Source organism: Pseudopodoces humilis, chromosome 1, assembly GCF_049639895.1.
Source record: "Pseudopodoces humilis isolate 2021_Gansu_Grassland_sample_001 chromosome 1, ASM4963989v1, whole genome shotgun sequence".
Taxonomy (NCBI): domain Eukaryota; kingdom Metazoa; phylum Chordata; class Aves; order Passeriformes; family Paridae; genus Pseudopodoces; species Pseudopodoces humilis.
The window spans coordinates 72689371-72707276 of record NC_142200.1 but is presented as its reverse complement, the minus strand read 5'-3'; the positions used below and the strand labels follow the sequence as shown (position 1 = coordinate 72707276).

Here is a 17906-nt window from a genome sequence, read left to right as displayed (position 1 = left end):
AACTCATTCCAGTGCTTGATAACCTTTTTAGTGAAGAATTTTTTCATAATATTCAACCTAAACCTCCCCAGACATAACATGAGGCCATTTCCTCTTGTCCTACCACTTGTTACTTCGGAGAAGAGACCAACTCCCACCTGGCTACAGCCTCCTCTCAGGCAGTTGTAGAGAGTGATAAGGTCACCCCTGAGCCTCCTTTTCTCCAGGCTAAATAATTCCAGCTCCCTCAGCTGCTCCTCACTGGACTTGTGCTCCAGAGCCTTCATCAGCTCTGTTGCCCTTCTCTGGGTCCACTCCAGCACCTCAATGTCTTTCTTGCAGTGAGTGGCCCAGAACTGAGCACAGGACTTAAGTACTTCGCAGTGCCAAGCAGAGTAGGAGGATCACTGCCCTAATGCTGCTGGCCGCACTATTGCTGATACAGGCCAGGATGCCGTTGGCCTTCTTGGCCACCTGGGCACCTGCTGGCTCATGTTTAGCTTGCTTTAGACAGTTCCTTTTCCAGTAGCCAGCTTTCCAGCCACTCTTCCCCAAGCCTGTGGCATTGCATGGGCTTGTGACAGTAATGCAGGACCCAGCACTTTGCCTCATTTAAGCTTGTGTTAGATCTATGAAATTCCATACATCAGTTATACATAAAGATTTTAAGTTAGCAGATGAAGCTTGAATTCCTAATACATTTTACTGTTCTCTAACTGTTTCCGTCTTCCAAGACTTCCCCCTGCAGAGCCCCAAGAACACATGCCCAAACAAAAACTGTTTCACAATTAATTTTTTTTTTATTAATTTTTTTTTTTTTTTGTCCTCAATGTAAAATGGCCAGCTAAAGTGCCTGGTTTCTTTTAGGCCTTAGCCAGCTACACCCATGGGGAAACTTCTTGACTTTTTCAGAGATGTCTGTATAATATGCTTAAAGCTAAAGCATTGTACTCCTCAGATGTCAGTTATGAGTCTCTGTGGTTTCTTAAAATTAGATCCAAGACTGATTATTCTTTCATAAACAAGTGGTGCCACAGAACAATAAAGATGTATTTGTTTGAAATGGATCTCATAATAAATTGTACCTGACCTTCTTGATCATTTGTTTCAAATGTATAAATATTTTTGTGCTTTTTCTAGAATGTTTTTTAATATAAGATATCACATTAGAAATTTATTGTGTAGGCCACCTTGGGTACACATAAGACTTCTGTACCTGTATCACTTAAGGGTCTCCCTCAATATTGTTAGAACAAGCTTACCATGATTTATTTCTCATCCCTGTCTTTATATTTCTGGTGACTTCCTCCTTTTCCTTTCATCTTTGCTCATCCCATTTTAGATGATGTAACATCCTTACTGAGACTACAGTAGCTGTTGCCATTCTCAGTAATTAAATGTAAAGGCAGGACTCCTAAAAACTTTATAAGATAAAGTGGGGCTTTTTTATTTGCTGTAGCCTCGTGCTTTTCTTTCTAGCTTGTGATGTGTTATACTCTGAAGGAGATGATGTTTCTCCAGTGCAGGACAAACCCTTGCTAAGGCAAACCTTGATGAACCATGGGAAAGGTTGATGAGACAGCACTCAACTAAGTTTGGCTGCTTTTACAGAGGTTCTGGTTTGTCACTGTACACTTACATTGCCACGGAAAGAATGATACTAGTAATCAAAGCAGTGAAATGTATCAGCTCCGTGGTGTTACCAGTGCACCTTTGCTGGACTTCAGTCCACATAAAACACAGCTTAATTACATTGGACAGCATTTATTAATATTGGTGTTCATTTTCTTACTGTATGATTATCACTTTGGCCTGTTTCAGATAAGAAGACAAGGCGGAATACAATTACTGGTGGATCTGTTGGACCATCGAATGACGGAAGTCCACCGTAGTGCCTGTGGAGCCTTGAGAAACTTGGTATATGGGAAGGCAAATGATGACAACAAAATAGCTCTGAAAAACTGTGGTGGTATCCCAGCATTAGTACGGTTACTCCGCAAGACTACAGATTTGGAAATCAGAGAACTGGTCACAGGTTTGAATTTTTCAGTGTTTTTTGTTCAAACTCTCTGTCAGACTTGCAAGCACAGTTCTATGCTGCATGCCGCTTGTTCCATCATGTAACTATTTCATTACCATCTTATTTGCCATAACAAAAAGCTTTCAAGCCCTTTGGATTTATGTACTGTACGAATGGCTTTCAGTATCAGGCCGTTTACAGATGTAAGTATGGTTTATGCCTGTTGTTGCTGGTTCACTTTGTTCTCGGTTAGCCATGAGTGCTCTTGGCAGGAGGTGTGCTCCACACATGGATATGTTGTGGTGAGAATCCTCTGCTTTCTTGTCTGGTGTAGGGCTGGCCAGGCAGGAGCCATATTTTATTGGATTTACTTAAAAACTTTTACTCATTGCTTTTTATATCCTATGTAGTAATGTTGTGAGAGGGAGGATTTGTTCAGGGGTTTTCTGCCTTTCTCAGGGTTCTGATAGGAACATGGAAGACTTCTGGAGAGGTGAACGTCATCCTCTGTAGCTTTGTGTCTGAAATTTGATAGCATGCCATGTGATGTATACACAGAGCATGCTGGTAGTGGTAGTTTATTTCTTTTCTTGATATAGTAGGATCTGGTCTTTTTAAGATTGTGTGGATTTTTTTCCTTTCTGAAATTCAAGAGAGAGGGGAGGGGTGATGTTATTCAGGAGTACAGGAATGCTGTCAAACAGGACTGGAGTTTTTTCTCACTTTGCCCTTAAGGTAGCATATTTAATATGTAAAACAAAAGTGAGGCAAAGGTTTTTTTAATTATTTTTCACTTTGTGATTTCATTCTATTTGGTGATTATTTAACATTATAAATCAAAAATATTTTCATTATCCTGTTTTCAATGCTGATATTTTCATTACAATTTTACTACTAAAATATGTAAGAAAATGTCTCATTTCTGTCACAGAATTATGAGAATACACATTATCATCTATATTTCTGCAGAAATTACTTACCCTTGTATATCAGGTCTCATTTAGGATACAATTGATAAGATTAGCATCCTTTGGTTGGGTCCGGGTTTCTTCCTTGAGGGTGTTTGAATAAATTGCATGGTGTTTATTAAATGTAGATTTTTTTATATTTAATTTTGTTTCTTAGTTACAACAGTTACCACCTCCTACTTATTAGTCAGCATTAATGGGGCAGAGATACAGGTTACATGAGCTTGGATCATGCCTCCTAGAGAGTGATAGAATTACTGACAGATCTAATAAAGTGTAACCACTGCTTCAGATTCAACATACTTGTCTCAGTATCCTGGCTCCAGGGAACATTTTGCCTATTTATTCTGAGTAGTGGTAAACTGCTACTAAACCTCAGCAGTGACTGTGGCATTTCCCATGCCATCTGTAGATGGAACGTGTAATGTCATTAGGTCATTTAAAGAAAATATACTAAGCTTGGGCTACAGTTTACGTTGGTTCCATTGCACAGTATGCTGTTAAATTTTCCCACATTCCCACAGAAAGAAAGGATGTTTGTTTTCTAGTATGCCCTTAAAGTGTTACTACCAAGAGGAGTAGGTACTGACCATCAGTGGTAGGCAGTAACCCAGCTTTGCACAGGTAGATGTAGCACACAGGGATGGTGAGCATCAGGAGTTCTGGATGTGTATGAAAAGGGAGAAGACCAAGATGGTGACCCTGAAGAATGGAATCAAAGTCAGTGGTATTTCAAGATTTTATTTTTATTTATTCAAGATGTATTATTTTATTTATACTGAGCCTGGATTTGCATCAGAGTTTTTTGTTTGTTTTTAATAGCCAGTACATTCCAGAAGGCCACTGCTTGCCCTTGTCATGTTTTGTGCCTTTCAGAATGCAGATCACTGGCCCTTGCTTCCAAAATCTGAACATGTTTGTGGTAGTGTTCTACAAAGCTTCCTTCCAAAGCAAGGCTCATAACTGCAGCTCTCATCTTGCATCTCTTAGGAAACAGGCTACATCATGCGTCTGATTCAGTTCTCCTTTGCTTTTTTTTTTGTAAAGTCTTGTAGTATGACAGCTATCCCAGCTGAATTTCTTCTTTCTGTCCATTCTGGGGAATGAAAGGTAGCTCCTGCAGCATCTCCCTTGGTAATGAAAAGACTTGACTTAGTGGCAGGCACAAGGCAAAATAAAAAGTTCGTCATGCTTTCCATCAGCCTTCATGAGCTGAGGTGACAGGAAGGTAATTATTTCAGTAGGGGCTCCACAGCCTGGAGGAGATGCAGAGAAAATAATAACAAATGTGTGTTTTGGGAGTAAACATAATACTTTGAGCCTTTCCATCTCATGTTCATTGTGCATCCTGTCTATATAAAAGCTGCTCTTGTTTGTTACTTTTAGAGAGGACACAAAGTTCATGCCTTAGGAATTCATACAGGCTCTGACATGGCTGCCTCTAAATAGTCATCCACATTTGTCCTCAGAGCACTTCTCTTAGGTGGGGGAGTATCATTATCTCTGTCATACAGATGGGGAACTGAGCCTATCAAGTGTAAATGACCTGTCCAGAAATCTGGCAAGATGAAGGTGTGAATCACTCTGAGTAGGCACTCAGCTGCAAGAGAAGAAATATGGCCTGGAGAAGTTATTTAGAAGCTCAATTTGTCTGGCAGTAGTGAAGCATTCATTGCCTGCCCCAAGTACTGTGAAGCACTGGCACAGCAGAGCAAAAGTTATATTAGTTTCTTCCTCAAACATGCCCATTCTCTTCCTTCCTTGTTGCTCTTCTCGAAGTAGATTATAACTTCAATTTCTGGCAATCTCAAGACTGGTTTTGGAAGGGTTTTGAAACCTCCAGATCAGCTTTCTAGCTCAGTAGCTCCTTGATGTCAGGATTGCCTTCAGCACCATTTGTGGCTTGTCCTCTTCTCCAGAGATTTCTTTCTGCAATAATCTCTCCAAAACAGAGTTTTAAATTTTTTTTTCTTTTATCTTGTCTTTCTCCTCCTCCACAGCAGAGGTCTTGGTCTAATACTGGAAAACCTTACCATGCTCAAATTTTTGGATTGCACAGACTTAACCTTGTAGCAAACTGTTAGAACTTCAAGGCTCTTTCATGTCCAGGAAATGGTTTTAATGTAGGCTCCCATGAAGAAGCTCTGGGGGAAGTGTACTTGCCTGGCTGTTATGAAATGAGATGGTGTTAATGCCCAGGAAATATTTCCTAAGATATGGAAAGATTATTTTTACAGAAACACTTCCACAGTTACAGATTTTTACTAGAAAAACATGAATAAAATTAGGTATACCCATGAATATATACATTTCTGCAAGAGTGAAATACTCTGATAGAAATAAAGATGTTGGCATGGCCTACAGCCTCTGGTAATTTTCAGAGACTCAAGAAGAATCTAAATCACAATCTAAGTCTGTAAGTCTGTTTATGTAGGTCTGTAAATGAAAAGAAATAGGTGTAACCTGAATGCACCACACTTAATCTAGCCATCTTTTTACCCCAGCACTGTGCAACCAGTTTCCATAGTAGCACCTGTTAATACGAAAAAATTAAAGCCTTCTATTTTAAAATAATTAAATGTTAACACTTTTCTAATAAATATAAACAGAGAGGAAGACAGTACAAAATTAGCACAGATCCTGCAGATGGTAGAAAAAAATGTTTTCACTTGGTAATAATGACAATGAGTAACTGATTTCTAATTCTCTCGCTTTTACCAAGTTAATTATGAACTCTTCACAAAATCCTCTTTTATAATTTTTTCTATTTGTTTTACTGTCAGGGAAAAAAGTACATGGAAAAATCTGACATTTTAGCAGGGCTAACAGAGGAATCCCATGGATGCCTTCTGCAGAAGGTGGGGTCAAGCAGCTGTTGCTAGATCCTTTCCAACTCAGGCCATTCTATGATGCTGTGACTCAACCTATGCTTACTCCTTTTTCCATCAGCTTGATTGGTTAACTGTCTCTGTCTCAGTTAAAATGGTTTAAACTGCTGTTTCTTCTCTTGTTTGACAAACAAGATCCACCACAGCTAGAAACAGTTTCTGCCTATGAATATGAGGTTCTGGACTAGAAAAAACTCCTTTTAAAGAGGCCCCTTTAATGACTGCATCACCTGTTTAAAATCCATAAATTCCATTTCACATTGAAAGGTAAAAGTGGATAATCCACTTTTAGAAAGTACATGAGGATAGAGCTGCAGCTATAAATAATGTCAGGAGAAACTGTTTTTTCCTGTGCTAGCAACCAGTCTCCTTCTTATTTTGGTTGACAATAAAGTGTCAGAGATTTAACTTTTGTCTACTTAAAATATATAAATTATAAAAATTAGCACATTAAAAAAATTAAAAGCAGAAACTATCTGACGGTATACATATATACATATATATCAGGTAGATACTGACTCTGTGTATTTCATTCTCATTTTTATTCACTGAATCAAAAGGCATATATTCCATTCCTGCAAAATATTACAAGATGCTGTGCACGAAATGTTTCTTTCAAATAAGTACTCGTACTCCAAGTGTCTTTAGCCCACAGTCAAGTTGGACAGGGAAGAATCTCATTTACCTCCCAGACTTTGGATTCCAGTATTGATTAGTGTTTAGTCTTTAGTTTCAGCTGTGGCCAGTTGTATTTTGGCTTGCTTACTCCTCTGTTGTCAGCCCATGTTATGCAGTACATAGTCCTGTTTCAGTTTTAGTAGCTGCCATATGTTTATAAGGAGGTGTTTGTTACCTTATGGATGATCTCTCAGTGTCACTGAACACAATTACATGTTGTCCACCTTCGATTTATTTGGGCTGAGTTAAGCACTGCAGGTGAATCCTCCTTTTGATTCCATGCTGCTTCTTAGCATACACATAAATTATTGGCAGATTGGTCAAGTCACTCCAAAAGGCCCCTCTGGGCCCTGTATCTGCCTTTGATAATCCATGCAGTTTCAGCATAGTGAGCCTGCAGTGATAGGTAAAGCATGTTTGAGGGAATATTCTATTTAAATGGACTTTTTAGCTCACTTCAGTGGAAGATTTAATTTGATTTTATTTTTTTAAAGTAATTTCAGCCAATTATTTAGAATTTTTAACTGCCTAGTACAGTGGCAGTTTTTCTCTTGGGGGTTCCCAAAGTCAAAATCACATGCCTGCAATTGTTTCCTATTTGTAATGTTATTTTCTAATTGGACTTTGTAAGGTATTACAGTTGTGATTTTTTTGTATAGTAAATCTTATCTAACAATATTATAGCATAGGGTTGACTGTTTAGTACTTAGGATATTGAAGAAGTTTAATAATTTAATAGTTGTCTGCAAAAGCGCCCTTGACATTACCTTAGTTACTGGAGTGTGTAAACACAGATGTGTTATTGTGATATAAACATTCAATTTGAGGTGGTACCTATTTGTAACCTTATTGCTCTCTGGAAATTAGATTTGAAAATGAATAAAGGTGACTTTATTCCCATTCCGAGGTGACTTTCCCACACTCTTAAGTAAAGAAGACTCTTCTATGAATTCTGTATTCTTAAAGCATTTCACCTTGATGTGATTCCTAAAAATCTCTATTGTATCCCTTTTACTTTGCAGGCTTATATTAGGTGTTGCTTCAGTATTGCTCATATTAAGTATCCCATTTCTTAACTGTAATCAAGTTTTGAAATGGAGCAATGCAAGTATAAGGAGGCCTGACCAGTGAAAGGCCTAATTTATTAGCAGCTTTTGATACGTAATGTAAAAGGTAGGCAGGAAGATAAATGTACAAAGTGGCTTGCTCTTGGAACCAAAGAGACTATTTCAGCATTACACAAACTGAAAATCTGATCATAAAGATACATGTTTTAGGTTCAAATACATATCCTGCCTATCACAAGCTTTTCAAATAGACGACATAAAAAGCCTTATATGTGTGTGGCTCGGTTTAGAAGGCAGGTGTCTGCTAGGGAGGGCAGGAGCCCTCCTCAGAACAAAAATGTAGGCTTCCTCTCTCTGAATTATTATAATCTTGAAACGAAGGGGCTCTCAGACAGAGATCTGGGGATAAGAATAACAGTTCTTTACTAGTATTTATAACAAGGCAAACAAACAACAATAGCTACAGTGTTAACAACAAAACAGAACGAGGGACCCCGTGACAGCCTTCTCAGCCGAGACAGGAAGGGATGGAGAGGCTTTGTTTCACAAACCCCCTCGGGCGGGCAGTCCCGGTGCTCCTGCAGGATTCAATGGAAGAGCCAGCTGGAATGGCAGGAATGAGTAGGAATCCTGGGTGGGTGGACTAAAGAGAGAGATGTATCAGCAGCTCTGTGGCAGTGGCTGGCACTGCCGCATGTCCCAGCAGGACAGGGGTGCGAGGCCCACTGATGAAGAAAGAAGAAGAAGCAGCAGCTCCGTGTGGGTGATGGCGAAATTCCCTTCTCTCAGCCGCAACAGCTCCCAGTGAGTGTCCTGCTCTGAAGCTGAAGAAGCCAGCCAGTCCCCAGCTGCCCTCGACCTCCCTTTTACCTGCCCCTCTTCCCCCCTGGGCCCGGCCGACCTCTTTGTGTTTCTCAAGCACCCAACAAGTACCAGCAGTCAGATTTCCTTACCACTAATGGATAAAAATTCCATAGGTGAGACAGAACAAAAGGGAAGACACCTAACCCCCAACAGCCTGTTTAAATTATGATGATGGCATAACCATGCTAAGACTGCTGTTACAAGGTTGACACAGCTCTGGTTCAATATATGCTTAGCTAAGAGAATAAGACTGCCAAATATCCTTTGGGGCCCATAATTCTATGTAGTAAAACAAAATGGACATGTAGGATAAATGCAGAAAGTACACAAGTGCCTCTTAAAATGCAGCTCCTCCACCTCCCGTATCTGATCACTCTGTCCTGTCAAGGAACTTAGAAAGGTTATCCATGGAGTTAGATACTGTTAGCACAGAACTGTTAGCACAGAACACTGCTTTCAGAAGTGATGACTGATTTGATAAAAATGATTTGAGGAAAATATGTTCATTCATTTCTTGCTCAGTGTCTGCTCTGCACATAAGCGAATTATCTTTAATAACTTCAAACAAGTGTTTTGAAGAATTCTACCAAGCACAGAGGCAGGTGACTTACAGACTTGAATTATTTTTCCACCAACAGATTTAGGATAAGATTAACAGATTTCAAATCTACTTGCCTGGGCACTAAAGTTTGCTTGTATGTTTTAAATGCTTTCTATGCAAAATGGAGATTTAAAGGGTATTAGCTCTAATAAACCTTTCCTACTCTTTCATTAAGTGGATGTAATTGCAAGTATCCTACTGCAATCAATTTTAAAAGTTGATTAAAGCTATGGTGTAATTTACTTCTAATTAGGTGTTTTAAATAAAAGCAGTTTTCAACATTAACAAGATTATTTGTGTGACGAAAATTCCTATCTGTTTACTCTGGATCAAAGCTAATGGCTGAATAAGGAATTGCATATTGTAGTTTCTTCAGTATTTCTTTTTTCAAGTACTAGAGTTTTTCAATTCCCAGAGGTTACACAGTAATTTGATTCCTTCCTTTTGTTAGAGATATGTTGCTGCTGAAGATGAATAGATCACACAGACACAGGTTGAGGTGTGGTGAAAAGAAGAGAAAGTTTATTTTTCCTCCCAGGATTTATAGTCTCCTGACCACGGCCAGGGATTGGATGGTCAGGATAACACTTTCTCACTGCACTGGCCATGAGAGATGCCCATCACAAGACGTGTAACAGAAAGAATGTACACATATCTATGTTTACAGTTACTGTCCTGGGAAAGTCCTTAGAAAACTATGTTAGCAAGCTCAGAAGCTGAGTTTTCAGGGCGACAGAGATACTTTTAAGCAGACCTCCTTACTCCAACCCTGAGTTCTGTGAACCATTGAGAATTTCAGAATAAATGTCAAACTCCGTCAAATCTCTGGCAAGTCTCAGATTGCTTTTAAAACAATGTGTTTCTTCTCACAGCCAAAACTTTGCATAGGCTAGTTTATCGTTTTATACTGTTACATCTAAAATCTTGGGGAGGGGAAAAAGGAAACCAAGGGTTTGTTTAACTCAGAAAAAACGACTTGTCACTGCTGCCTTGATAAAATTTGGCTTAATCCAGACCATTATCGAAGCTAAGTAAAAGCAAAATAAATGAAGGTATCTGGTCTGCAGAAGCAGCTGCTTGAGTTAATCTCACTGAAGGTCCAATGCAACTTTAAACAAGTCCACCGAGGTAGTACAAACCTTGCGGCAGCATTAGTGGGCTGCATGGCAGCTCTGTTTTTTTTTTATAGATAGAACCAACTTTCTAACTGGTTCTTTTTAGAAAGGAGTTTTGTATATAGAGCTGTAACTTAATGTTCAGCTTTAATTATAACATTTTTATTCTCTGTATTAGGGCCTGTTATCCAACACATGTTCTGATTTTGGCTGCTATAAAAAATTATTTAGTATAATACAGGTGTAAAGCACTGAAAAAAATCTTGCCATTCATATATATCCATCCTTGTTAGATTCCCATGTGTTCTATTAAGATATTAATTTGGAATGGCATTGCTGTTAGTCATGTGTTAGGATGAAACTTTTTTTAAAAGCAGTTGATTTATTTTTTTCTGTGTTTGTGTCACTTAGAATGAATTTGTTTTGGTTTGACTTCAGTGTTTTACAGGACTCATTTAATTTCATCAGCTAGGGAAGCAAGTTAAGCAGGAGCCACTGATCTTTCCACAGTAATCTTGGTCAACTCTTCAAGTATTTTCTCTACTGTTTCACATGAAGGCTAATAACTCCCTAACATTCTTGGCTGACACTTCTTCCCGTCCACAGTTATGTGTAAATTTGCAGTGTACAGCAGAAAAGGAGGAGCAACCTTAGGTCAAAATTCAGTCCCATGAGCTAAATACAGACTCTTTTGTTAATGCAATAGCATTTGGGTGGAACTTGGTCTTAATCAATACTAAAATTGGCCCCTCCTTTTTTTTTTCCTTACTTCAATAAAATCCAAGATGTAATTTTGGAATGAAAAGAGCAGCAACTGAGAAAGAAAGGTCTAGTTTTTCAGAGGAAATGTTTATGTTTCTTATACTATAAAGTCTTGTACTTTTATATAGTCAAGATCTGCTGTCTTTTTTGTAATAAAACAGAAAAAGCACACTGTAATAATCCTTTTACTCTGTGGAAGCTTTTCCCTTGTAAGGCTATGTGTGGATGCAAAGGGAAAAAAATTACTACTCCAGCTTTGCTTAGCATTCCATAAGCTCATGTCTGCTGCTTATGGCTTTTATTGAAACTCAGTATTTCTCAATGTGGTAGCAAACCACCTGTATGCATATCAATTAGTGAATTACAGCAAAGTATACATAGGTAATCATTCAAGAACCCGATAAATATTTCAAGAAAATTGGTGAAAGTTTCTTGTCTGTTACGCCAATTTTAAACTTCCTTTCACAGTGTGCTTTTAAGGAGATTCCTTCTGATCTGTGTGTTGTTCTGGTGCCAGAACTTTTCAAATCTGCCACTTTCCTACAGAAAGTCTGTTACCAAGCCAGTTCCTCACCTTGACGGTCGAGCTGGTTGTGAAGTCTTGTTGCACTTTGTATCAAGAAATGTTGTGGTTGATATTCAGCATCTCTGCAGCAGAACTACTGTGATCTATTGGGAGCTCACATCCGTGGCCAGGGAGCAGATCCAGCTCTGCAGAGCAGCCTTGCAATTACAGTGGGAGCTCCAAGCTGCAGCCAGCAAATGACTTTCCTAGCTCTTGAGAGCTTGGGGTAGAAGATGCCTTTCCTAACAACTCCAGCAAAAGATCCCTTGTGCTTGGCTTCTGTGCAGGGTATTTAACACTCAGGTTTCAGTCTTAATTGTCATGTTCACGAGGAAAACTCCCGCTAGTATTTCTGTGCCTTCAGCATATAAATAAAAATGCCTGCCAATGCTTTAATCTTTCTCTGTGGAATGCAGTCTCTCAGCACTATCAAATGGTTTTCTGCATCACTCCATGACCAAACTATTAAATTATGATGGAAAAAGAAAACCTAGATGCATTGGAATACATTTGGATTTTTATTTTTACAGAGAATATGAAATAAGAAAAATCTTAATATAATTGAAATTTGACTTAAACATCTCATAATGAGAGAAATCAAAGTCTTGTTTCTCCAAATCATATTTGTTTACTTACAATCTTTTTACCATATAATTTATTTGGGAAAGTACATCTTTTGTACCACAGAAAAACCAAAAACCATAGTGGCAGTGTGGCAGGGGCAATACTTTTTCGAAAAGATGATTTTTTCAGTTTCTTCATTTCCATTTATATTTGTAGTATAAGTTGTTCTAAGAGGTTTGTTTATGTATATATATAAAATATATATTTTATGTATATGCAATATATTTATATATATATATGTATATACATATATTTGTCATAATTAGAGGTTGCATTAAATCGTTAACTAAATGGTTGGTTAGAATTTTGCCCATGTTCTCTTGCTGTGATGGTATTTTTTGCATAGATGTCTATTTTCTTAACTTTGAATGGGATAAGGATAGCATGAGGCTTATCAGGTCTTTAGTTACATCTGACTATAGATATCCATATACCAGTTCTAACTAAAACACCAGCACAAAAATGCATTGAAATTTTTTATCAGCACAAGTTTGATTTCCAGTCGGATTCAGAGATTATGGGGTTTTCACTCTGACTGCTCCATTAAATTGAGCAACCCGTTGACCACAGTAGTTGTATGTCCTCTGATAAATTGCTCCAGAAGATGCAACTTGATGCAATAAGATCTCCAGAATGACCATTCCTGTAGTCTCTCTGAATCCTTCATGTGATCTCTGTTAAACTACTACTCAGACTCAAAATTAATCTTCTAACTGGAATTAACTGAATACTTTCAATACCAGTTTCTGCTCAGTTTTAAACTTAAAATGTGATTGCAAGATACTTTTTCATTGTATTTCCATTGATTATATGTAAGGGTGAAAAACCTCAACCTGCAAAAAGACTTCTTCAGTCTGGTGTAGTCTGTTTTATCTTTCTACAAGTTTTGCAATACAACCAAAAGTGATCTGAAAATGGGGACACAAAATGCTTAATCTGAATGCCCTACAGCTTTAAAAGCAAGAAGGAGATAAGATATGAATGAAAGTGATTAAGATGTGTTCAACACTGATCAGTTCTTTATTTCATACTGTCGCCCTGAAAACTCAGCTTCTGAGCTTGCTAACATAGTTTTCTAAGGACTTTCCCAGGACAGTAACTGTAAACATAGATATGTGTACATTCTTTCTGTTACACGTCTTGTGATGGGCATCTCTCATGGCCAGTGCAGTGAGAAAGTGTTATCCTGACCATACAATCCCTGGCCGTGGTCACAAGCCTATAAATCCTGGGAGGAAAAATAAACTCTCCTTTTCACCACACCTCGACCTGTGTCCGTGTGATCTATTCATCTTCAGCAGTAACATCATACCTCTCACAGTACTACATTAGGGGTCACTGGTTGGAGACAGAAACTACAGAAAACTCCTGAGGGTCCTCAACAAACAGTGTGTTTTATTGTCCGGAACCTTCTTGTCCAATGCATTCAAAACTCCCAGGTCTAAACAACTGATTAGTCAAAGTTTTAGCACCACCCAGCTCTCTGACCAGTGATACATCTGCTTTCTAGAGTGAACATAATTAGCTGAAGTCCCTGCTTAGGTTGAAATCCAACCCATCTTTACCCCATCTAAAGACTTGTTTTACTTCTAAGCTAGTTGAGTTTAGGGGTCCGATATAGCCAAATTTATTTGGCAGCTACAGGCAAGCTGCAACACATCTTGTGACATCACAAGAGTCAGTCTATGGATGGTAAACAGTGGAGTTGGAGTGTTGTGTTGTTGGATGAGTCCCAGTTTCTGTCATCAGCCACTGGTGAGTCCTGTCCCTTACCTTCCTGTGGGCAGCTGATGACAATGCAGATCCTCCAAGGATCAGTCAAGGCACCTCTGAAGCTATTGCAGACTTGCTTCTTGTGCTCAGAAAGCCAGTTCAGTCTGGGCTTTCAGGGTAAGGTGTCATATGACCTCAGTAACCAGATCGTACGGTAGCCCTAAAGGGCCTGTCATGAATGCACACTTGGAAAATATGTTCAGAATGATGTGGTGAAAAGGTGGTTCTGTAATGGAAGGTGTATTAGGTAAAGGATTTATTTTATTGTCATTCTCCCTTGCAAAGTCAAGGCAATGGATCATCTTCTCAGACCCCACATAAATCTAGCTCCAGGTTATCCTCAGCAAAAACAGTGAGAAGTGAATTGCCAGTGCCTTTTCATAATTGCAAATTCTTTACAAGGAGGCATGCAGATGCCAACATCAGAATGTAGCAGACTGCACTGCTTGTAAGAATAAATTTTAATATGTCACTAAAAAACTTTTGGTTCATGTGGTTGGTAGTATTCAGTCTCACAGTTAGATAAAACTCATTGTTTTGTGGTGGAAGAAGATTATCTCACTCTTTAAAACTGTCAGGAGCAAAAACTTGGAAGAAAACATCAGTTTCTTCCATTACTAAGCAGTGCTTCTGCCTTGACTTAAATTTTGCTTGCTTCTGCCTTGACTTTAAATCATTTTAGGAGAAGGTGTAATAGTCATTTTAGCCTGATGATCCCATCATCCTCTTACTCTGAAGGTTTATTGGTCTTACCTAAGTAAGGTACTTATGTGGTCTCAGGTTTATTCCCTCCCTGTCAGGAACCCCATCCAAGGTATGATTTATCCCAGCTGATTCAGTAATAGAGGTAATTAATTTCACAGGTAAACACGAAAGTGTAAGTTGATTCCTGTTAATTACACTGCTCTGTCAAAGCATAGACTGCTAAGGAAAGCCTTGAGCAAGTAGTGTTCTTGCTGCTTATATTTATAAATGTCTGAGTCTGTGTTCCTAAGGCCTTCCTTCAGCATTTTCCTCCTTAAACACTCGGATTTTTTTAGGGTTTGTATTTGTAACCTATATACAATGATGATGATAATGATGATGATGGTAATAATTCTTCTCTTTTGGTTGAGAACTTTTATAGATGTAAAATCAAAACTCAATTCTGCCATTCAAAGTCAGATGTGGGTCCAGGCTGCTGTCCTTTTGGAAGGAGAGTGGGGAGGAGTAGGATTGGATTCTATTGAAGAGAATGCATGCTGGCAAGGGGATAGTCATGATGAAGCATGCTTCCTCTTCCAGCTACTCCTAGGAGGGTGCTGAGCTAAAATAAAGACTGGTTCTTCAGAACAGCAGATTGTCCTTCAGCTTCCCCAGCAATAAGAGCTGCCCAGCAGCAGCAGGCTCTTGGAACAGCACAAGTCACATGTGCTTTTCCAGCAAATACACAGACACATAAATATGGGAATGGAAAGCAGGGTTTCTTCTGCTCCTAGCAAGGCAACAATTTATTGACTTCTTTCTGTGTGGCACAATTGCAGTGACCTTGATCTTTGCAGATCTTTGAGAACTTTGGCTCTTGATTTCTAGTCTTTTTCTTTGGCATGTTATGAATTGCAACAGAAGGGATTTTGGTTTTTTTAAACTCCAGTAAATCTCCTTGTTAGTTGCACTATTAAGCTTACTGTTTCCATGTAAAAATCACAGTATTCTGTAACTTTGTATAGTTAAATATTTACAAAATATAGTATTATTTGCTGAAGTCTGGGAAAGTACTACTGTATCAGGTTGTGGAGGAAGCCTTTTTGGTTGTGGTTACCAACGAGCCTAGATAGTTACTTCCATTACAGTGAAGATCACAGGGCTGAGGTTTTGTTCTCTCAACATGTATCTATCAACAGTGAAAGTTTTAGTGTAAATCAGAACCTGTTGGCTGCTACTAGTTTTTATTAGTTTTACTTAAAAGGAAGATATCTGAAGACCAAGCCCTAAAAAATTCCTTGTAATACTCCTTCACTCCATATGTGCTTCACACCCTGTGGAGGCCTAAATCAGTTTTTAGGCAGATCTCTTGAGAAATTTCCAGCACTGCTGTGACTACGTGTTTTGTATTTAAAGCTGTATTCCCACTGCAAAAGTTTGCGGGTGTCATTCAGCCCCATCTACAATGTAGTCTGTTTTATTTTTGATAGAAACAGCTAAATTAAACACACCAATGCTGTGAAATATATTGGTTTGGATTTGGTTTCTTTAAACAAAAAAGCATTCAAACTTGTTCTGGAGAAGTGTTAATTGTTAGTCATTTTATTTTTTATAGGAGTTCTCTGGAATCTATCCTCCTGTGATGCACTGAAAATGCCAATCATCCAGGATGCCCTTGCAGTGTTGACCAATGCAGTGATCATTCCTCACTCTGGGTGGGAAAACTCTCCACTCCAGGATGATCATAAAATACAGCTCCATTCATCACAGGTGCTGCGCAATGCCACTGGGTGCCTAAGGTGAGTGCTTCAAAACCTTTGCTTTAGCTTAATTATCTTGCTTTTGTTTGAATTGGTATTTCTCATTCTTAGTCATCTATAAATGAAATAATTGGTTTGTCTGTCAGCAAAGATGATGACTTCCAGTGATGTAAATTTAAGCTGGAAATTAATTAGAATACAAGCTTCAGGTCATTAAAAAACAATCTTTAGAAGGGCTGTTGGAGTTTTCCTGTTTTATTTTCTGAGCTGCTTTCATCCAAGCTTATATATTACATATATTTTCTCCCTTGTAGATTTGTCCTGTTTCCCCAATTGCTTAAATAAAGTCAATATGTTCTCACAATTACATCCAACTTAATCAGTACAAAAAATAATAAAGATGTTCACAAAAAGTAACATGTCTTAAAGGTTCCAGATGCCATTACTGGAGTTGAGATAATGTGATAAATATATAAAGATTTTTTTATGTTCTGGGAAGATGAGAATTTTGATAAGAGACCAACCAGTTTAACATTTTTCAACCAAAAGACTTAAATAGATGCTTACCAAATATGATAACTATTTATGTTTGTGTTTCTATGCCAAATTTGTATATGCAATGCAAAAGTGCATTTATATAAATATGTGCAATTTGATCTGTCCATTCCTAAAAGTCACTGTAGATGTGAGAATGAAAGTAGAAGAAGAGTTTCAGTTCTGATAAAATCTTACTAAAGGATTGAGTCATAGCAATTTCTGAATTCCAGTGCATATAATTTTTGTGAAATGTTTTAAGATAATAGACAGGTTTGTTCAAGTGTAGATTTTTTTCTCCAGGTATATTGGAGAAAATAATCTGTAATCTATCCCAGAGACATAAAAGTAGATTAGTAAATAATTTTACATACAACACAGAAAGTAACATAGTGAATAGTATGTGTCAGTAAAGCAATCTATATTGTATGCTGCATCTAAAGCAGATATACATTAAAGAACTAAATGAAAAAGGAAATTGATAGGAGGCAAAGTAAAATAGCAGCATTTTTTACATATCTGTAGCAAGCACCTTTTTGTCTTTGTGCTTTTTCATAAAATGAAATGTCTTCCTTTCCAAAGTTATATTTGAAAAGTTTAAGGGAAAAAGCAATAAATATTATTGACAGTTTATATACAATCAAAAGAGGATGAAAGATAGAAGATAATAACTTCCATATTGCAGTATTGCAGTATTTGATTTGTGATTATCTGAATACCAGCTGTCTTGGGGTATGTGACTGAAGCCAGGTATTTCTGCCTGAGTTGTTTTTACTTTTTTTTAAAAGAGTTTATGGTATAATTGTGTTGCATTGCATTCAAATCACTACCAAAAAAAAGTTGCCATAATCACTAGGAGGTGACAGAAGGTGTTTACATGAAGACCTTTGCTACATTGAAAGTCTCACATTTCCAGTATTTAATGTGTCAGTTAAAGAGCTGCCTCTGGAAGAAACATCTGTTGCTAACTTGGGGCTTAGTGTCCCCTCTCTGAATGAGCATGTCCAGTGTTGATCCCCCCTCA

General features: G+C 38.1%; 1 protein-coding gene across 7 annotated transcripts in view; it reads left to right on the top strand.

The window, feature by feature from the left end:
- The window catches only part of CTNND2 (catenin delta 2), a 712671-nt gene that overhangs the window by 562886 nt on the left and 131879 nt on the right, over positions 1 to 17906 (top strand). For all 7 annotated transcript variants that reach the window (XM_014260357.2, XM_088053661.1, XM_088053643.1 and 4 more), the window contains 2 exons: positions 1801 to 2014; positions 16204 to 16387. In XM_014260357.2, the coding sequence (XP_014115832.2) occupies positions 1801 to 2014; positions 16204 to 16387 (398 nt within the window). The remainder of the gene's footprint in view (positions 1 to 1800; positions 2015 to 16203; positions 16388 to 17906) is intronic.